The 18,999-nt window shown below is 41.0% G+C and overlaps 1 protein-coding gene across 1 annotated transcript; it reads right to left on the bottom strand.

Moving 5' to 3' along the window:
• Positions 1-711: 711 nt before the first annotated feature.
• On the bottom strand, positions 712-6,814 carry LOC103932972 (phosphatidate phosphatase PAH1). The gene is given in 12 exon segments (XM_009342625.3): positions 712-1,048; positions 1,156-1,257; positions 1,354-1,482; positions 1,591-1,634; positions 2,822-2,894; positions 3,071-3,157; positions 3,342-3,426; positions 3,689-3,762; positions 3,864-4,444; positions 4,530-5,595; positions 5,597-6,201; positions 6,615-6,814. Coding segments are annotated over 11 exon segments (2,766 nt in total). The 5' UTR covers positions 6,068-6,201; positions 6,615-6,814; the 3' UTR covers positions 712-994.
• Between the last annotated feature and the right edge of the window lie 12,185 nt (positions 6,815-18,999).

Here is an 18,999-nt window from a genome sequence, read left to right as displayed (position 1 = left end):
TAAGCCTTCACGACGTCGTTCCAGGCTTAAACTTTAATTCTCTCTTTTTTTAGTCACTTTTTATTCATTAATAATTTCAATTTGTACTTGATATAAGAAACATACTTATGAGAAATTCAAAATTTACATGCAGATATTTAGTTTAGGGATCAAATTTTTTTTTTTTTTTTTAATACAAGCGGTCCAGGGAGAGGGAGGAGGGATAGAAGGGTTTGAACCCGAACGAGAGGAAAACTCAAATTACTAGGGCAAATCCATCACTTGTAATTCTCATGTTTTTTAGTTGATGAATTAATATTCAGGGATTTCTAATCCAGGGGCCAAAATCCCAAAGCCAAAGTACCAATGCTCCAATTTTCGCTTTACCAGTAATAGTGATTTGCGGCTTTCCTATCTTTGTTTCAATTTGTGGGAGTTTCGTGAAGATTTTTCCAACAAAACGATATTCCAAATTTCTTTAAACTACAAAGAGAGAGGTTTCAACTTCTCTTTTTTTTTTTTTTTTAATACATTAGATATTATCTACGCAAAGTATACTAAACCTCACAGTGGATTAGCCATAATAATTTGTTTCAAATTTGTTTTTAGCGAGATCCGCAGTACAAAGTGGCAAGAGAGGTTTCAACTTAAGTACAAGGAAGGGACAATCCATGCTAGCTAAGTGGCCTAAGAAAAAGTGATTCACTAATACAAAAGGAGAAGGGCAAAATGGGAGGGGCAAGTGTGACAAGAACTTTTATTCTTTAAGAGAGCTTTATTTTCTTTCCTATCAAAATTCGGAAATTCTAGTACAATGTCAATGGCTTGGATATTACACTGATAATACAACTGACCAAAAAAGAGTAATCACCAGTTCTATTATGTGCATAGAATGCAGATGATCAGCAACAATGTGGAGTATTGTTCTCTCTACTTCATCTATAGCTAGTCCTCGAAGCCACCAACACCGCCGTGTTTGGCCAAAGGGGAGTTGCTTTTCTGCAAGTGACATCCATCAGTCAATTTCCGGCAATGGCACTTTCCAGTAGTTCCACGAGTTGAAGTCTTCCTGCACATATGTCGAAAACCAGGTTCGTCCATCATCAGCGATGAAGACAAAATTGAGTTAGATACTATGGATTATGTTCGGAGGAAAGGATGCAAAAGAGTATTTACCTGCTCAACCAGTGAAGTTGGAGGAAACATGTCGTTGACAAGAGTGTGCAGAGATGTGTACGTCTTCACATCAACGGGATGATGGCTGATGGCCACCTCACCCTGCCAGTTAATCACCACGGTTTAGCCACACAAGAGACATGCATTGCTCTTTTTCGTTTGTAAAAAGCATCACCGGAAGATAAATATGAAATATACCTTGGGATTGATTATGAATATTTTGCCCTTTGGAATCCCAATTTTCCTGTAGCTGAGCTCATCCGTGTCTCTATTTCCAAATCCTGCATAGAATGGATTGTAATCGGCGGGGAAGAGTTTTTTAATGTCCTGCAATATATGATTTAGCAATTAGCATGCATCGCAACTGTTAGAAGAAAGGGATACAACCCAAAGTGTTCGAATTTGAACTCGAGCTAATCTTTATCTCCTACTTACCTCTAAACAGGCAATTTTGAATTCATGTGGTGCTCTTCTTACAACTGCCATCAGCAAATAGGAAAAAACAAACTGATCAGCACCAACTATATAATCTCAAAACTTAAAGCAGGCAGAATTCAAAATCGTAAGCAACTAAATGAGCTATTTAGTATATGGTAGTGGTGGTATGATGTATAACGGAGACAAACTAATATCTTATTTGTCAAAGGTCAATGAACTAACAAATGATGAAGTCAGTACCGTCAAAGCCAAGTGAATGACACATCAAAAGGTTCTCATGATTGCATATCCAAATCTATAGAGAATGTGAGTCTCATCCAGTGTTTAAAATATCGGTATCGGTGGAAATATCGATCGTATATCGATATTGATATCAATTGCCTTCGATGGAAATGATGGAAATTTGCTCAAAAACGTGAAAATTTAAAATTATTTTTTTAGGGAATGTCATATGAAGCCACAACACAAGTACGAATCAAGAATTAATGATTAGATAATGTGTAAACAATAGGTATGTGATATGTGAGAAGAAAAACTTCCTTCTAATGACAAGTAATAAGATAAAGCATTTCGCTAGAAAGAATAAATTACATATAAGTTAGTTGAAATTTTCGTCATGAAAGCAATACAAGTTTTATTGAAGTAAACTAATACCATAAAGAAAGAATTTAAAAAATAAAGAATACATAGGCTCATGGATATTTCCTGCAAACTTTTTGCAAATTGTCTGCAAACACTGGATATTTCCTGAAAATATCGAAAATATCAAGGAAATTGACTGATTTCCGGAAATATCGCGGATATGGGGTGAAGTTTAGACTTCACCCCCTCTTTCCATATCATTCCCTGAATTTTTGGATATTTCCGTGGAAATATCGAGCATATCCAGGATATTTGAAACATTGGTCTCATCGGATATCAATAGTGAACTGGAAAGCAAGAATAGTTGCTTGTTTAACAGAGCACCACACATAACAATGTCATGGCCAAAATACGCTGATTTGATCCAAATCATCCTACCACCATCTAAAAATCTATTTTGTCATAAACACTACAAAAACTTCCAGTGTTTGCCTTTCTGCATTGTTAGTTTCCATTTGGGTTTAATTTTCACAGAGATTTACTTCATGAGAAAAGCGGTAACGTCTACAGTTACAGAGTGGGCATAAACAACATTATAACAAAGTTAGTTATGCAAGCAGAACATAAATTAAAGAGATGACCTCACCTTCACGAAACAATGAAGGAAATAATCCATCAGGTGAGATAACAACAGGTCCATTGGGTAAAGCTTTTCCATCCTGCAAGTACAGGAGAGTAACCAAATTGGTTATGCAATTCTATCAACAAAGCCTCGACAATCTCAATCTTACAAGTCTAATATCTGCCTTTAATCACATAAAGGAGGTAAAGAACAAAATTTTGGTGTTGGATTAGAAGGAAAGGGAGACCAAAAACCAGGCTATTATTAGATTACCTGTTTTAGGTTGAGTAAAAAGCTTCTCGTTAGATATGCCTGTACGATTGCACGTGCACTCAAAAACAGTAGCTGATATCCATTTTCCTGTATTAAAAGCAGGAATCAATATTAGATAGCCGTCCACAAAAGAAAAGCAAATCAGTCCATGACAATGTAAAAATAAAATTATAAAAATTAATTGCAATGTTCCTACAATGACCTTAATGAACCTTGACTGAGAATCAAGCCGATAACCTTAATTGATAAGTTATGCAATCAAGAGATGTACCTTAATCGCAGAGAAAAGTCTAGACACACCAGTATGCGTCCAATCCTTTCCAACTAATGGCATGAACTGACCTAACACATCCGATCTGGTAAAATGCATCAAGGTGAAAAATTTTATCATTCAACTAAGCATTAATATTATCATGATGGTAAAATATCTTGTCTTTTTTGTATCTTGAAATGTTTTTTTTTTTTTTTTATAGCTTTGCAGATTTCATGTGCTGTCGATAGTCCAAAGACTAATTTGTATGATTGTCCAGCACTAAACTACATCTCCTATGGCAATGGAAAGTTGCAGAAGCAATCCTATTTAGCAATCCAAACCATATTACATGACAGTAGCCTTACTTGGTAATAGTTCCATCAACATCAGAAATTACAATTCTGGCATTCCATTTCCACAAGTATATATGTGCATCAACCTGGTAAAGATAAACATGGGTTAGCAGCTAAATGGTAGAAATATACAACTCTATCCGGCTATAGCTCAAAATATAGTTGAAACACCAGATGATTGGCAAACCTGTTGTGTCCCCCAAACCCTTGTAGAGAAACTGAAAGTTATCATATTTTGACCTTCTTTGAGATTTAAAGATGCTATCTGCTCCGTGGTGGGAACATTTGTCCTTACAAATTGCTTCTGAGGGGACTCAGGAACCGTTTCAACTTGTGAGTTCTGCAGACCAGATTCAGAATCAACAAATTCATCCTCATTTGATGAATTACTGTCGGTGTGCTCAAGTGTTTTGACCCTCCTAAATGGAATGGGCCAGAGCCTCCATCTGCGTCCAGAAGGAGTGGAGGGTGTTCCAGGATCCTCATTCCTTGGTTTTTCTGAGCCATCTTGTTCGACAGGAATTGCATCCTCGGGCTCAACAGATAAATCTAGATTAAAAGCAGCCATTCCAAGAACAGCAGGAGCTGCTTTTTCCCACGAAAAGTATCTTTCCCTATATCTGACAATCAGATTTTCATTTTTCAAAATTGATGTTGCAGAAGTTATAAAATCCTCTGCAGATACACGATGTGCAGCAAAGGTTTCAGCAGCAGCTTTCACCCCCATACCTGGACGAAGTTCATTCGCACAGAGAGAAATCTCAAACCCTGGAAATTGTACAATAAACAGAAATTAGACTATGGCAAAATAGGGAGATTTAAATAACAATTGGAGCCGGTAAGAGGTGCTTACTTATGCTTGAATGGACTTGTATTTCTTCACTTGACAATTCTGGTGGGGGTTCTATTAGCTCATTTTGTGTTTCTTCGCTTGAAGATTCTGTTGGGGGTTCTATTAGCTCACTTTTACTGCATTCATCTACACTTTCAGGTCTTTGTTGATTAATTTCTGTCCCATCAACCACTGCTGATGTAGCACACTGTCCATCCTTCCAGTCTGGATCATTACTGACAGAATGTACAGAAATGCTGTTAATACTCATTTGTTCTGCAGAACACACAATCTTCTCAATTGATTCATTTTCAACTTCCAAGTGTGGAGGCATATTGTTGTCGGGTGAAACAGAACCAGAAGATGCAGATACCTCATCGTTATTTCTCAAGTCAACAGTAGCATCTTCAGTTCTATCAACCACCGGAAGAGTCTCATGAGATGTTTCTGGTGAACTTTGAACCTCCAATGAGGACCCCATATTTTCAACAACACCTTTCACTTCATGTTTGGCCTTTTCTTCTAGCTCCAAACAGCACTTGAAAACATCTTCCTTGTTAGCAGATGTGTCTTCTGAATTGCTATGCATCTGAAGATCTCTTTCCTGTGTTGAAGTCTTTTGTGTTTCTTGAGCTTGACATGCGCATTCCCCTTCTCTTTCATCAACTTCCAACTGATGTCCAATAACATTATCATCCTTCTGGACGCTGCTGACATTCCCAGAAGCAACACTAGCTGTAGATGCATTCAGCTTACTGATATAATCAGCAGCCCAAGCAGTTTCACCTGAACTAAACTCCTCGGTGCCTTCACAGAAGTCCGTCTCTTCACCTGGACCCAGATTGAATCGAGGTGTGTCTAATTCCACATTCTCTGCGGTCTGTTCTGATGCTGAGATGGGAGCTGTCAATACATGACCATCTACACTCACCAATATAACTTCCGAGTTTAAATTCTGTGATTCCACAATACGCTCACTGTCTAGATTATTGTATCGACTAGACCCATACCCCGATAACTCAACAGAACCCTCTAGAGAAGATTGCTCATCTTGAAATTCATAGAACCTCCGATCAACATCAGATTCATGCCCTCTCCATCCGTGTTGCGCCAAACGAATTGTGTTCCTCTCTCATTTCAACCACCACAGAATCAGAGAAACTGTGCTCAAGTCTACGAATGTCATGACTTTGGCCATCACCATCGAAAGTATTATCCCCTTGTGTAGCTTCTGAATTTTCAGAATCCTTGACAACCCCATTTATCTCACTTACTTTACCCGATTCAACCTCCTGTATAAAATAAGCCTCACCCGAGTTATCAAGATACATATGGAAATTGGCATCTGTGCCATTTACATTGATGCGGACCATCTTCTCCGCACCTTTGAGAACACCCTGAAATTTACCAAACCGGACATACCAAGGCGTGCTCCGAAACGTCCCATCCTGCTGCTGAACCACAATGACATCAACAGCCCCGCCAAACGGATGAAAAGGGGTGGCAACAGAGTAAACACCTTGGGAAATTAGGCTCCCAACTTTGCCAACCACATTCATTGGTTCAAACCTACTATCAACCACTCAAATTTTTGTGAAACCCCAATTATCATCTAACCTCAAATCTCTAATTCTTTAATACATGCATCGAAAACTCTGGTTCCGTGATCACGATTCCGATCCTTTTCCGGTATCTGCATAACATGCAACGGAATAAAACTCAAACAAAGTGGTTTCCTAATTGGAAGAATCCACATAAAAAGAAACAACCAATGTCATCTAAAAGTCATTGGAAACCCTAACACCCTGTTTGGTTGCCAAGAAAATTCGTGGGAAAATTAATTCTACAGTCCCCATCAAAAAATTCGAAACCTTTCGATACAATCCGTACAAATTGAGCTCTAAGATGCTCAAAAGTCTCAAATTTGATTCCCTGCGATTTCTAATTTTCTCGGCAACCAAACAAACCAATAACCCAATGCATACAAAAATTAAACAATTCAATCAAATACCCAAAATTGAGAAACTTAAAAAACCCACATTGAAAAATCATAAAGTGTATAAAATTAGCAAAATAACAAGAACATTGTGATTAAATCAAACTTACGGGTTCGTATTGCAAAATTCATGAAAAATTAGAGCAATCAGATAGCTCAAACACTCGAAACAATTCTCTATGGCACCGTTCTCCTTCAATTTTGAATTTTTCCTTCTGGGTTTCTGTCCCGACGGCGAATTGGGAAATCCAACCTCTGTAGTTTGAACACTTATCGGCTTCGAAGTCTGGATTTCCGTCGGGAGGATTCGTCTGGATGAACAGAAAAAAGCCAGAGGTAGAAATCTCCGCGGCGAAGCATTAAATAGGTACTCCTGGGAGTAAAATACCGAACGAGTCCTGTGGGGTCAAGGAAATTTCGTGTGGAGTTGCCGGCTGTGAAGTGTAAATATCAGGGTTTGTATAAGGGTAGTTTGGTGATTTTGGGTTGGTATTACTTCGTTACTGAGATCAGATGTCGTGTCGCCAGACTCGCCGCTCGCCAGGTTTGAACAGGGAGAGAGACAGAGGGGTCGGACCGAGAGCAAATCTTCATATTTGGTGTGGCTTGACCCGTTATTATTTGACACTCGTTAAGTATAGGATAACAAAGTTAGCAAAATTAAATTTTTAAATATGTGTTAATCAATAATTCAGGTCACAAAGAAGCTTAACTCATTTTGAGTGCACAATATTTAATCTCGGTCAAACCACTCCCTCAAGGTAGAGAAATATTTCATTGTGTCGGAATTAGGGGTATATAAAAATTCATAGTACAATTAGTTGAAACTTCTTTTTCAAATTTTCAATCAATTGTATTATCAAACTTGATATACCGTTCCATATTTTCGATGCACTTAAAAAAATCCCTTCTTAGAGTCATATAAGTCTTTGTCTCCAAGGTTAATACGTTTCTTATTAGATTGTCTATCGTGCCCTCTAAACCTTAATTTTTATTCAATTTATGTCTTATTGTGTTTGGGTTGAGGTGTTACTTGATAAATTATATTTTGCCTCTTTTTAAGTTTGAAAGCAATAACAACGTGTTTGCATTGAGGTGTTACTTGATAAATTATATTTTGCCTCTTTTTAAGTTTGAATGCAATAACAACCTCAATCGTCATTTTAAACCATTTTAAATTCATGCACAGAGTTATGATTTAGGTACAATGTCATACAATAGTTAGAAAATTTGTTAAGTTAACTGCTAAATGATGATCTGACAAATGCAGGTCGATATTTTTGCTAACGTGGCAATCAATTGCGCCATGTAGATAAAAATAAATTATATTTTAAATATTTGATTATTTCAAATAAATGAAAATTAAATTAAATTAAAAAATAAACCTAAGTAAAAAATAAATAAACCAAAAACTCATCTTCCCCGTCCAAAGCACCATCTCTTCCACCCTTTGTTGTTGTCTAGTTTTCCAACAACTCTCCCAACCGGTTTTGGTCATAAATTCTCATCTTTCCGGATGAGGGGCCAGATGGCAACATCAACAACTAGTTCTGATAACTGGTTTGGAAGGCAAGAACACCGTGATTGTGACAGCCCGTCCCGGACTTTTCGTACCGTAGGGGTGAAATGACGTTTTTGCCCCTAGCATGGTTATTTCGTTGTGTGGTTGTTTTTGGATTTTGTTGGCAGGTTTTGGACCACACACACACACTCCCACACCCCTATCACTTTTTCCCTTGCCCTGCACCCCTGTCCCGAGTCCCCTCTCTCTCCCATTTATATCCAATACGTACGGACACAATCAAAAACCATCCAAACCTTCACAGATCGAGGAAACAAATTACATATTCGTGCTCGTGAGGTCCGTAGGAGTTCAACCATACCCATTTCAGGTAAGGATACCTTCGTTTTCACGTCGAACTCGGGATACCCCGATTTGGTCACTGTTCATGCACACGTTAATCCTTGTGTTTTTGGGAATTTCAAGCTTGTAGGAAGCTTGGTGAGGTCTTTAGGAGGCTCGGGGTGGTTCGTTTGAAGGTTTTGGACGTCGGGATCGTGTTCAAGGTTGGCCGGAGTTGGTGGTGTTTTCCCGGCGAGATTCCGTGGATTTTAGTACTTGAAAGTGGTATGGATTTGTTCCTCTTGTTGTAAGCTTCATTTTGGTACCAATTTTGTGAAATTTGGTTGAAAAACGAAGAAGATACGAAGTTTTAAAAATTTCCCAGTTTTCCGGCGCCGGCGACAGCGCTGGAGCTTCGCCGGAGAAGACGACGGAATATTCTGTCAGTCTGGACGAAATATTCCTAACGGTGTTAACGGAATCCGTTAAAGTTAATGAAATATTCCTGACGGCGTTAATTGACTCCGTCAGTGTGCCAGGCACGTGCTTGCGCGTGGCCGGCGCGTGTGGCCGTGCCTTGGCTGGCGCGTGGGGGCCCGTCCGGCGTCAGAAAATTTTTCTAAAAATATGGGGATGTTCCTGAGGTTGAGTAGATCACGTTGGTGTATTCATACACCCCATTTGAGCATTGTATGAGAAGTTATTTCGTAAGGTTGGTTATGTGCTTTAAAATTAACGTTTTTATAGTTATTTCGCATATAGGTGAGACCTATCCCGAGGACGAGCGCGGTCACTCGAGGCAAGGGGGTTACGACCCTTCTACATACCAGTGAGTGGGCTTTTGGTTTTCCGTATATACCTATATACTTATACTTTTCCCAAAAGTGACATGAAACATTATACGTTTATATGCCACACTTATTATTTGCCATTTATTTACGCATTATTAGTCGCATATGTATATATATGTTTAGTGCTGCGGACGCACAGGTAAGTGCCAAGTGAGTTGTGATTTATGTTATGTTCAGTAGTGATTTGAGATATATAGAGAGCTCATAACCTGCACCCCCGGTGTTAGTGCTCCCGCCTAGAGTTGGGCACAGTCCTTCACGTGATGTTCACCTCCCGCACCACACGCTCATCTTGGATCCAAGTTAGGTGCACAGTCCTGTCGTACAGACCACTTTAGGCGGTTCCGACTCGTAGGTGACCCACGATTCATCGCCCAGCCTTCACGTGATCGTAACACTTGAGCGTATATATATTACACCCAGTCCTGTCGTACAGACCACTCTAGGTGGTTCCGACTCGTGTGCAGGTATAGTTAGTGTGAGGGAGATTTGAGCTCTAGATTCCGCCGTACAGGTCACGTTAGGTGACTCCGGCTGACAGCTTACATGGCGTTGATTTGACATTCCCGAGCACTTGCATTATATTTAGAGACCTTTGGCATGGCATATTTCCGAGCATGAATTATATATGTATGTATGTATATTCTATTTTTCTGGGAAGTATACAGGTTTTACGGCGAGGGGTTAGAATCTTGTTTTGAAATGGTTTTTTTTTTTTTTGAGAAGCTTTGTTTTTGCCCACTCACACTTTTGTTTTGCGCCCCTCCAGGTTCTAGTTGGCTAGCATTGTTGGTCGCTCCCCAGAGGATTTTCCTGGCATATCTGATAGATTATCACCAGTGTTGGACCACTTTCGAGTGTGTTTATGTAGTGTCGTTTCTCCCGGACTGCATTAGGTCTTCGTGCTCTGAACTTTGTTTTCACACTTACGCTTGCACATGTATGTTCTTACTTTGTGTAAAGCTGGTTTTTTATTTATTCGTACTTTTATTATTATTTTATTAGCTTCCGCACTATGCACTTGGTTACGTTACTTCCACGTGACGGCCAGCATGCCCTGATCCTGATCGAGGTGTGTCAGTGGTGATGAATCTCAACACATTAGAATGCTTCATCTGGTCGATGATGGAATTCATGTGAAGTTGATATAAGGAAGCACTAGACGTAATTAGTGGCAGACTCGTAGTCCTGGGCTTTGAGGAACTACTTGACATTGTTGATTCAGTTGATGCACTTGGCAATGGCGTCAAGGCGATAGAGCGTGGACTTGAGACATTGGGCGAGGTCAGGCTTGCTGACCTTGGCGTTGGTTTGTGAGGTCACTAGTGGAGGTGACGTTGGAGAGGACGTGGTCGAAGTCAGCCTTGACATCGTTGGTGGATGTGGAGGTGACATCATGGTCAAAGATAGTGAGTGGAGGTGGCATTGGTGAAGCACTGGAGGTTTTAAAGGAACTGGATCCCCTCCGAATCCAAAGGAATTGAGCTCAAAGATCAAAAGATTCGGAGCATTAAAATTTGATCCAACGGCTACAATTATTATAACTCTTAGAGGGGCCCTCTGTTTGAAGCAATTAGATCAAATTTCAATGGGCTGGATCATTTGATCCTTAGGCTCATATTTTTTATCCTTAGGCTTAGATTTTTTTGCCTCAAAAGGGATCCGGTTCCGGTTCTAAAGGTCCCTAGAGAAGAAGGTAGGCACATGTTTTTCCTTTTTTAAATTATTTTTCTTCAATAATTAATTTTTTTTTATTTGCCACGCCATAAAAAATGTGGGCTTTATATTTGTCATGTCATCATTTAAAGGCTAACTTAACATATTTTTAACAGTTGTATGACATTGCAACTAAATCATTTTAGAGTTAAAAAAAAATCCCATTTTTTCTTCTTTTTTCTTTGCTTATTCACACTAGATTCAATTCACTACAATTAAACAGTAGTAACATAATATAATATAATTACTAACCATAATTTAAGTAGAATATATAATTATAAAATGAAATTAGAGTGCATGTTCAATGGTGAATTGTCACATCCCGGCCCGGGCCCCCACCACATCCCGCGCTCGACTTCACCATAGCACGATATTGTCCGCTTTAGGCCCCGACCACACCCTCATGGTTATGTTTCTGGGAACTCACACGAGAACTTTCCAGTGGGTCACCCATCCTAGGATTGCTCTCGCGCAAACTCACTTAACTTTGGAGTTCCGATGAACTACGAAGCCAATGAGCTCCCAAAAAGCCTCATGCTGAGTAAAGATGAGAATATACATATAAGGCTTGCAGGATCCTTACCCCTGAGCGATGTGGGATCTTACATGAATGCTTCAAGCAATTAGGCTGAAAAAATATCGACATTTAGACAGTATTTTAGAAGAATTTAGATTGCGATGATGTATCTTGTGAACAAGTTTGTAGCATATAACCTTCAGTTTCTTAACATAACGTCATGAGCGTGCTTGATAACATGTTGTGGCCAATGAGAGAGAGGGTGCGACATCAGAGGGAGAGAGATGAGGAATTTATGTGATGCTTATTTTCCATCATTTGTGCCTAGTAAACTGATGAGTATTCCTTCCCTTGCAAATAATACAATCACAAAGGAATAAGATCTTCAAGTATTGTAAATATAGTCTACTAATAATTTACACATCAACACATGTAATTAATATCACAACATTTTCAAATTTGTATTTTTTTAGCTAAACACTCAAACAATCACGACAATATAATGGCAATGCTATACGATTTTCAAATTGGTTGATTTTTTTTAGAGAAATGATCTTAATAAAGTAACCTCACAAATGGAAATTTTATCAAAGCACCTAAATGTTTGATGAGAAAAACTAGCAAGAACTTAGAAAAAAGGAAATAAATAAATAAAGCATAGGTAAAAATGTAGCTAGCAATCCTCTCATCCGTGGCCTGTATAATATTACCCTTCTAATCTATCAATTAAACTGACACACCCCGACCGAGATCAGGGCATGCTGGCCGTCACGTGGAAGTGACGTAGCCATGTGTACAGTGCGGAAGCTAAAAACAGTAATGTAAAAGTACGAATAATTTAAAAACTAGCATACAATAAGTGACAATATGAGTGCTAGCGTAAGTGAAACGCTGAATTCAGAGCATAAAGACTACAGAAGTCCAAAGAAAATGATACGACAAAGTCCACCCGAAGGTGACCCTACACTGGTGAGTATCTGTCAGAAAAGCCGGGACGCCCTCTGGGAAAACCACCGAATCCGCTAAGCTACTAGAACCTGGAGGGGCGCAAAACAAAAGCGTGAGTGGGCAAAAACAAAGCTCTTTGAAAACCATTTCATAAAATACATTCTAACCCCTCGCCGTAAAACCTGTATACTTCCCAGAAAATAAACATATATACGTATGTATAAATATGCCAGTCATGCTCAAAGGTATGCCATGTCAAAGCCTCATAATAATATGCAAGTGCTCAGGTATAAATCACATCAATAGCATATAATCTGGCAGCCGGAGTCCCCTAAGTGACCTGTACGGCTGAATATAGAGCTCAAATCTCAATCTCAACAACTAAACCTGCCCACGAGTCGGAACCACCTAAAGTGGTCTGTACGACAGGCCTGGGTGTAATACATATAAACGCTCTAGTGCTACGATCACGTGAAGGCTGTGCGAATAATCGCGGGTCACCTACGAGTCGGAACCACCTATAGTGGTCTGTACGACAGGACTGTGCACCTAACTTGGATTCCAAGCTGAGCGTGTGGTGCGAGAGGTGAACGACACGTGAAGGACTGTGCCCTACTCTGGGCGGGAGCACTAACACCGGGGGTGCAGGTTATGAGCTCTCTAAGCATCTCTAACCGCTATTTAATGCAATCGTTAAATAACGCTTACCTGGCACTTACCTATGCCTCCACAGCACCAACATATATATATATATGACATATGCATAAATGAATATGTAATTAAACATATATGCCACTAATCATGCATAACCATCAATCATATAAAAAAGAATGGCATAAAACGAAGCATTTATACTAATTTCTGGGAATTTATATGTATATAGGTGTATACGGAAACAAAAGCCCACTCACTGGTATGTGGAAGGGTCGTAGCCCCCCTGCCTCGAGTGTGCACGCTCGTCCTCAGGATACGTGTCACCTATATGCGAATTAACTATAAAAACGTTAACTTTAAAGCACATAACCATCCGTTCAAAATAACTTCTCATACATTGCTCAAAATGGACAAATGAGTATACCAACGTGATCTACACAACCTCACGATCACACCCATATTTTTAAAATAATTTTTGGACTTCCCACGCGCCCTCACGCGCCAAAACAGGCACGGACCCACGCGCCCTCACGCGCGGCCACGTGCCAGGCACACTGACGGTGTCAATAGACGCCGTCAGGAATATTCCGTTAAACTGACGGAATATTCCGTTAAACCTAACTGACGCCGTCACTGCCGTTAGGAATATTCCGTTAAACTCAACCGAATATTCCCCTTTCTTCTCTGGCCAGTCCCCCTCGCCGGCACCGTCACCGTCGCCGGCGCCGTCGCCGTCACCGTCGCCGGAAAACCTGCAACTTGGGTTTTCTCGCTCGTTTTTCAACCGTTTTTCAAGATTTTTGCACCATTTTAACCCCTAGGACTAGTAGAACACGATCCTACAAGTTTTAAAGGCTAAAATCTACGAGAATTCACCTGTCCAAAGCTCCAAAACTCGGCCAACCTCGAACCAAGCTTTCCTGACGTCCAAATTCGTCAAACGAGCTACTCCGAGACTCCTTGGGACACCACCAAACTATCTATGTACTTCAAATTCCCAAAAACGTAAAGAATTAAGTTTGCATGAATAGTACCCCAAACTGCCAATGACGAAACTACGTGAAAACGATGGATTTCTTACCTGAAAATGGTACAGTTGTGCTCCCACAAGCTTCACGATCTCAGCTGTGCCTTTAGTTTCCTCGATCTGGGTCGATTTGGTGGAGTTATGTGTGTGTCCGTACATCTATGGTGATGGGAAGGAAGAGGGAGACACGGGAGAGAAAGAGACAGGGAAAAGACAGAGGGAAAGGGAAAATGACAGTGAGTGTGAGTGTGTGTGTGTGGTCCAACACATGCCACACCACACAAGACAACCAATAACGTGATCAAAACGAACTAGGGGCAATGTCGTAATTTCACACGTACGTTAATAAGAATTTTGGGACGGGATGTCACAACCTACCCACCTTAATAGAATTTCGTCCCGAAATTCTAAATAACCAAATAACAACCCCTAGTAGCCAAAGAACAATCTAGGATACAAATCCCTCATCCGATCTTCTGTCTCCCACGTTGCTTCCTCAGCGGAATGATTCCTCCACAAAACTTTCACTAAATTCACCGTTTTGTTCCTCAGAACTTTCTCTTTCCAATCGATGATCGTCACAGGTTCCTCGTCATACGTCAAATCTGGATTAATTTCTAATGGTTGAGGAGGTATCACATGAGATGGATCAGCAACATAATGTCGGAGCATAGACACGTGGAAAACGTTATGCACCCTGGCTAGCTCCGGAGGCAACTCCAACCTGTAAGCTACCTCACCAACCCGCTCCGTGACCATGTATGGTCCGATGTACCTGGGACTCAACTTGCCTTTCTTCCCGAATCTCACTACACCTCTCCACGGTGAAAGTTTCAAAAATACCCAATCTCCGATCTCGTACACTCTGTCCGTAGCATGCCGATCCGCTAAGCTCTTTTGTCTATCCTGTGCTGCTTTCAGATTAGTCTTGATTACCTGAACGTTCTGAGTAGTCTCCTCAACAATCTCCGGACCCACTAAAACTCTTTCTCCTACCTCTGACCAACACAACGGTGTGCGACAAGCTCTACCATACAATGCCTCAAATGGTGCCATGCCAATGCTCGAATGAAAACTATTATTATAGGCAAATTCCATCAAATCCAACTGTTGATGCCAAGCATCACCAAATTGCAACACCGAAGTTCGCAACATATCCTCCAACGTCTGAATAGTCCTCTCTGACTGTCCATCCGTCTGAGGATGATACGCCGTGCTGTAGAGTAGTCTTGTACCCAAAACTTCCTGGAAAGCCACCCAAAACTTAGATGTGAACCGTGGATCACGATCCGAGACAATACTCACCGGGACACCATGGTACTTCACTACCTTCGAGATGAACAACTCCGCTAAACAACTCAAAGAATACTTCTCTCTCACTGGAATAAAATGTGCGGACTTAGTGAGTCGATCAACGATCACCCAAATGCCGTCAAAACCGTTATGTGTACGCGGGAGCTTGTACACAAAGTCCATGGTGATATTTTCCCATTTCCACTCGGGAACGGGAAGCGGCTGCAACAACCCAAACGGCTTCTTCCTTTCTGCTTTAACCTGCTGACAAATTGCACACTTACTCACATACTCGGCTATCTCCCTCTTCATACCCGGCCAATAGTAAAATGGTCGAATGGTATGATACATTTTAGTAGCCCCTGGATGCATGGCGTAAGCCGAGATATGTGCTTCATCAAGAATTTCCTTCTTCAAATCCACATCATTTGGCACGAACATTCTTCCCTCTTGCATCAACATGCCATCCGATTCACGTACCCTGAGGTCTCTCCTCCTACCTTGTTCTCGAGTTTGGATTAATTCTTGAGTCTGCTCATCAGCTACTTGAGCTGCAAGCACCCGATCAACTAAGATGGGCCTAACTTGAAAATTAGCAAGTAAAGCCACATTTCGATATTTTGCTTCTAACCTCACTCCCGTAGCACGCAAGTCCGCCAAAAAAGGAATACGGCTTGCATACAACGCATTAATGCGGCCTTGAGACTTCCGACTAAGAGCATCAGCAACTACATTCGCACGACCAGGGTGATAATCAATCGTGCAGTCGTAATCGCTGAGCAACTCCATCCACCTCCGTTGACGAAGATTAAGTTCCTTCTGAGTAAAAAGATATTGGAGACTCTTATGATCAGTAAAGATCCTACACTTCTCGCCGTAAAGGTAATGTCTCCACAACTTCAATGCAAAAATGATAGCAGCCAACTCCAAATCATGAGTAGGGTAATTCAACTCATGGGGTTTTAACTGACGCGAAGCATAAGCAATCACCCTACCATGCTGCATCAACACACATCCCAGACCATTCAAGGAAGCATCGCTATAAACCTCGAAATCACCACTATCGTCCGGGAGTGCCAAAACAGGTGCTTGAGTGAGACAATGCTTCAACTGCTGGAAACTCTGTTCACACCTATCATCCCACTCAAATCTAACATCTTTCCTCGTTAGTCTCGTCAATGGTAAGGCAATAACCGAGAAATCCTTAACAAATCTCCGATAATACCCCGCCAAACCAAGGAAACTCCTCACCTCGGTGACGGTTCGCGGTTGCTCCCAATTCTCCACCGCTGCAACCTTCTGAGGGTCAACCAGAATACCCTGAGCAGAAATAACATGCCCCAGAAACGCTACTTGGTTTAGCCAAAACTGGCACTTGCTAAACTTAGCATATAATTGATGTTCCCTCAACCTTTTTAGCACCAAAGTAAGATGTCGAACATGCTCCGCCTTCGACTTAGAATACACCAGAATATCGTCGATAAAACAATGACGAACCTATCCAAGTAAGGCTGGAACACCCGATTCATTAAATCCATAAAAGCTGCTGGTGCATTCGTTAACCCAAAGGGCATAACCAGAAACTCGTAATGACCATAACGAGTCCTGAACGCCGTCTTAGGAACGTCATCCTGATTAATCTTCAGCTGATAGTACCCAGACCTCAAGTCAATCTTAGAGAACACACAAGCACCTCTAAGCTGATCGAACAAATCATCGATACGTGGCAACGGATAACGGTTTTTAATCGTCACCCGATTCAATTGCCTGTAATCAATACACAGCCTCAAAGTTCCGTCTTTCTTCCTCACAAACAATATTGGAGCTCCCCACGGAGAAGTACTAGGCTGAATAAAACCCTTATCCACTAATTCCTGCAGCTGTACCTTCAATTCCCTTAATTCAGCAGGTGCCATACGATAAGGAGTCAAAGAAATAGGATTAGTACCTGGAAGCAACTCAATAGCGAACTCCAAATCACGATCTGGTGGTAACCCAGGCAAATCCTCGGGGAAAACATCTGGAAAGTATCGAACAACCCTCACGTCCTCAACACAGCTAGGAGGAGCTTCCTCCAACACCACATGGGCTAAGTACCCCTGACAACCTTTAGACAACAACTTTTTCGCTCGCAAAGCCAAAATAACGCCATGTCTCACCCCACTCTGCTCACCCACGAAAGTAACCACAGGTAGTCCAGGACGGCGAAACGTAACTATTTTCCCGTAACAATCAATATGTGGAAGGGTCGTAGCCCCCCTGCCTCGAGTGTGCACGCTCGTCCTCGGGATACGTGTCACCTATATGCGAATTAACTATAAAAACGTTAACTTTAAAGCACATAACCATCCGTTCAAAATAACTTCTCATACATTGCTCAAAATGGACAAATGAGTATACCAACGTGATCTACACAACCTCACGATCACACCCATATTTTTAAAATAATTTTTGGACTTCCCACGCGCCCTCAAGCGCCAAAATAGGCACGGACCCACGCGCCCCTACACGCGGCCACGTGCCAGGCACACTGACGGTGTCAATAGACGCCGTCAGGAATATTCCGTTAAACTGACGGAATATTCCATTAAACCTAACTGACGCCGTCACTGCCGTTAGGAATATTCCGTTAAACTCAACGGAATATTCCCCTTTCTTCTCCGGCCAGTCCCCCTCGCCGGCACCGTCACCGGCGCCGTTGCCGTCGCCGGAAAACCTACAACTTGGGTTTTCTCGCTCGTTTTTCAACCGTTTTTCAAGATTTTTGCACCATTTTAACCCCTAGGACTAGTAGAACACGATCCTACAAGTTTTAAAGGCTAAAATCTACGAGAATTCACCTGTCCAAAGCTCCAAAACTCGGCCAACCTCGAACCAAGCTTTCCCGACGTCCAAATTCGTCAAACGAGCTACTCTGAGACTCCTTAGGACACCACCAAGCTATCTATGTACTTCAAATTCCCAAAAACGTAAAGAATTAAGTTTGCATGAATAGTACCGCAAACTGCCATTGACGAAACTACGTGAAAACGATGGATTTCTTACCTGAAAATGGTACGGTTGTGCTCCCACAAGCTTCACGATCTCAGCTGTGCCTTTAGTTTCCTCGATCTGGGTCGATTTGGTGGAGTTATGTGTGTGTCCGTACATCTATGGTGATGGGAAGGAAGAGGGAGACACGGGAGAGAGAGAGACAGGGAAAAGACAGAGGGAAAGGGAAAATGACAGTGAGTGTGAGTGTGTGTGTGTGGTCCAACACATGCCACACCACACAAGACAACCAATAACGTGATCAAAACGAACTAGGGGCAATGTCGTAATTTCACACGTACGTTAATAAGAATTTTGGGACGGGATGTCACATAAACCACTTCACAGCATCTCCAAAGAAAAAGGTTAAAAGGTTTACATCAATAATAACAATAAAAAACAAAAGATAACTTTAACGTTTTCCAATTGAAATGTTAATTCTTACATAGTATGATGTGGATTGACATCAAATGTGGTCGGTGACAAATTTGATAGCAACTTCAAATATGTTTTTAGTGATTAGTAAATGCTTTTTACCATTATTATTATTATTATTATTATTATTATTATTATTATTATTATTATTATTATTTGTTCTAATAATACTTATTACAAT

The sequence above is a fragment of a genome, unplaced genomic scaffold (genome assembly GCF_019419815.1).
Source record: "Pyrus x bretschneideri cultivar Hongxiangsu unplaced genomic scaffold, Pyrus_bretschneideri_v1 Contig11, whole genome shotgun sequence".
Taxonomy (NCBI): domain Eukaryota; kingdom Viridiplantae; phylum Streptophyta; class Magnoliopsida; order Rosales; family Rosaceae; genus Pyrus; species Pyrus x bretschneideri.
The sequence above is the reverse complement of the archived record's forward strand: the minus strand, read 5'-3'. Positions and strand labels throughout refer to the sequence as shown.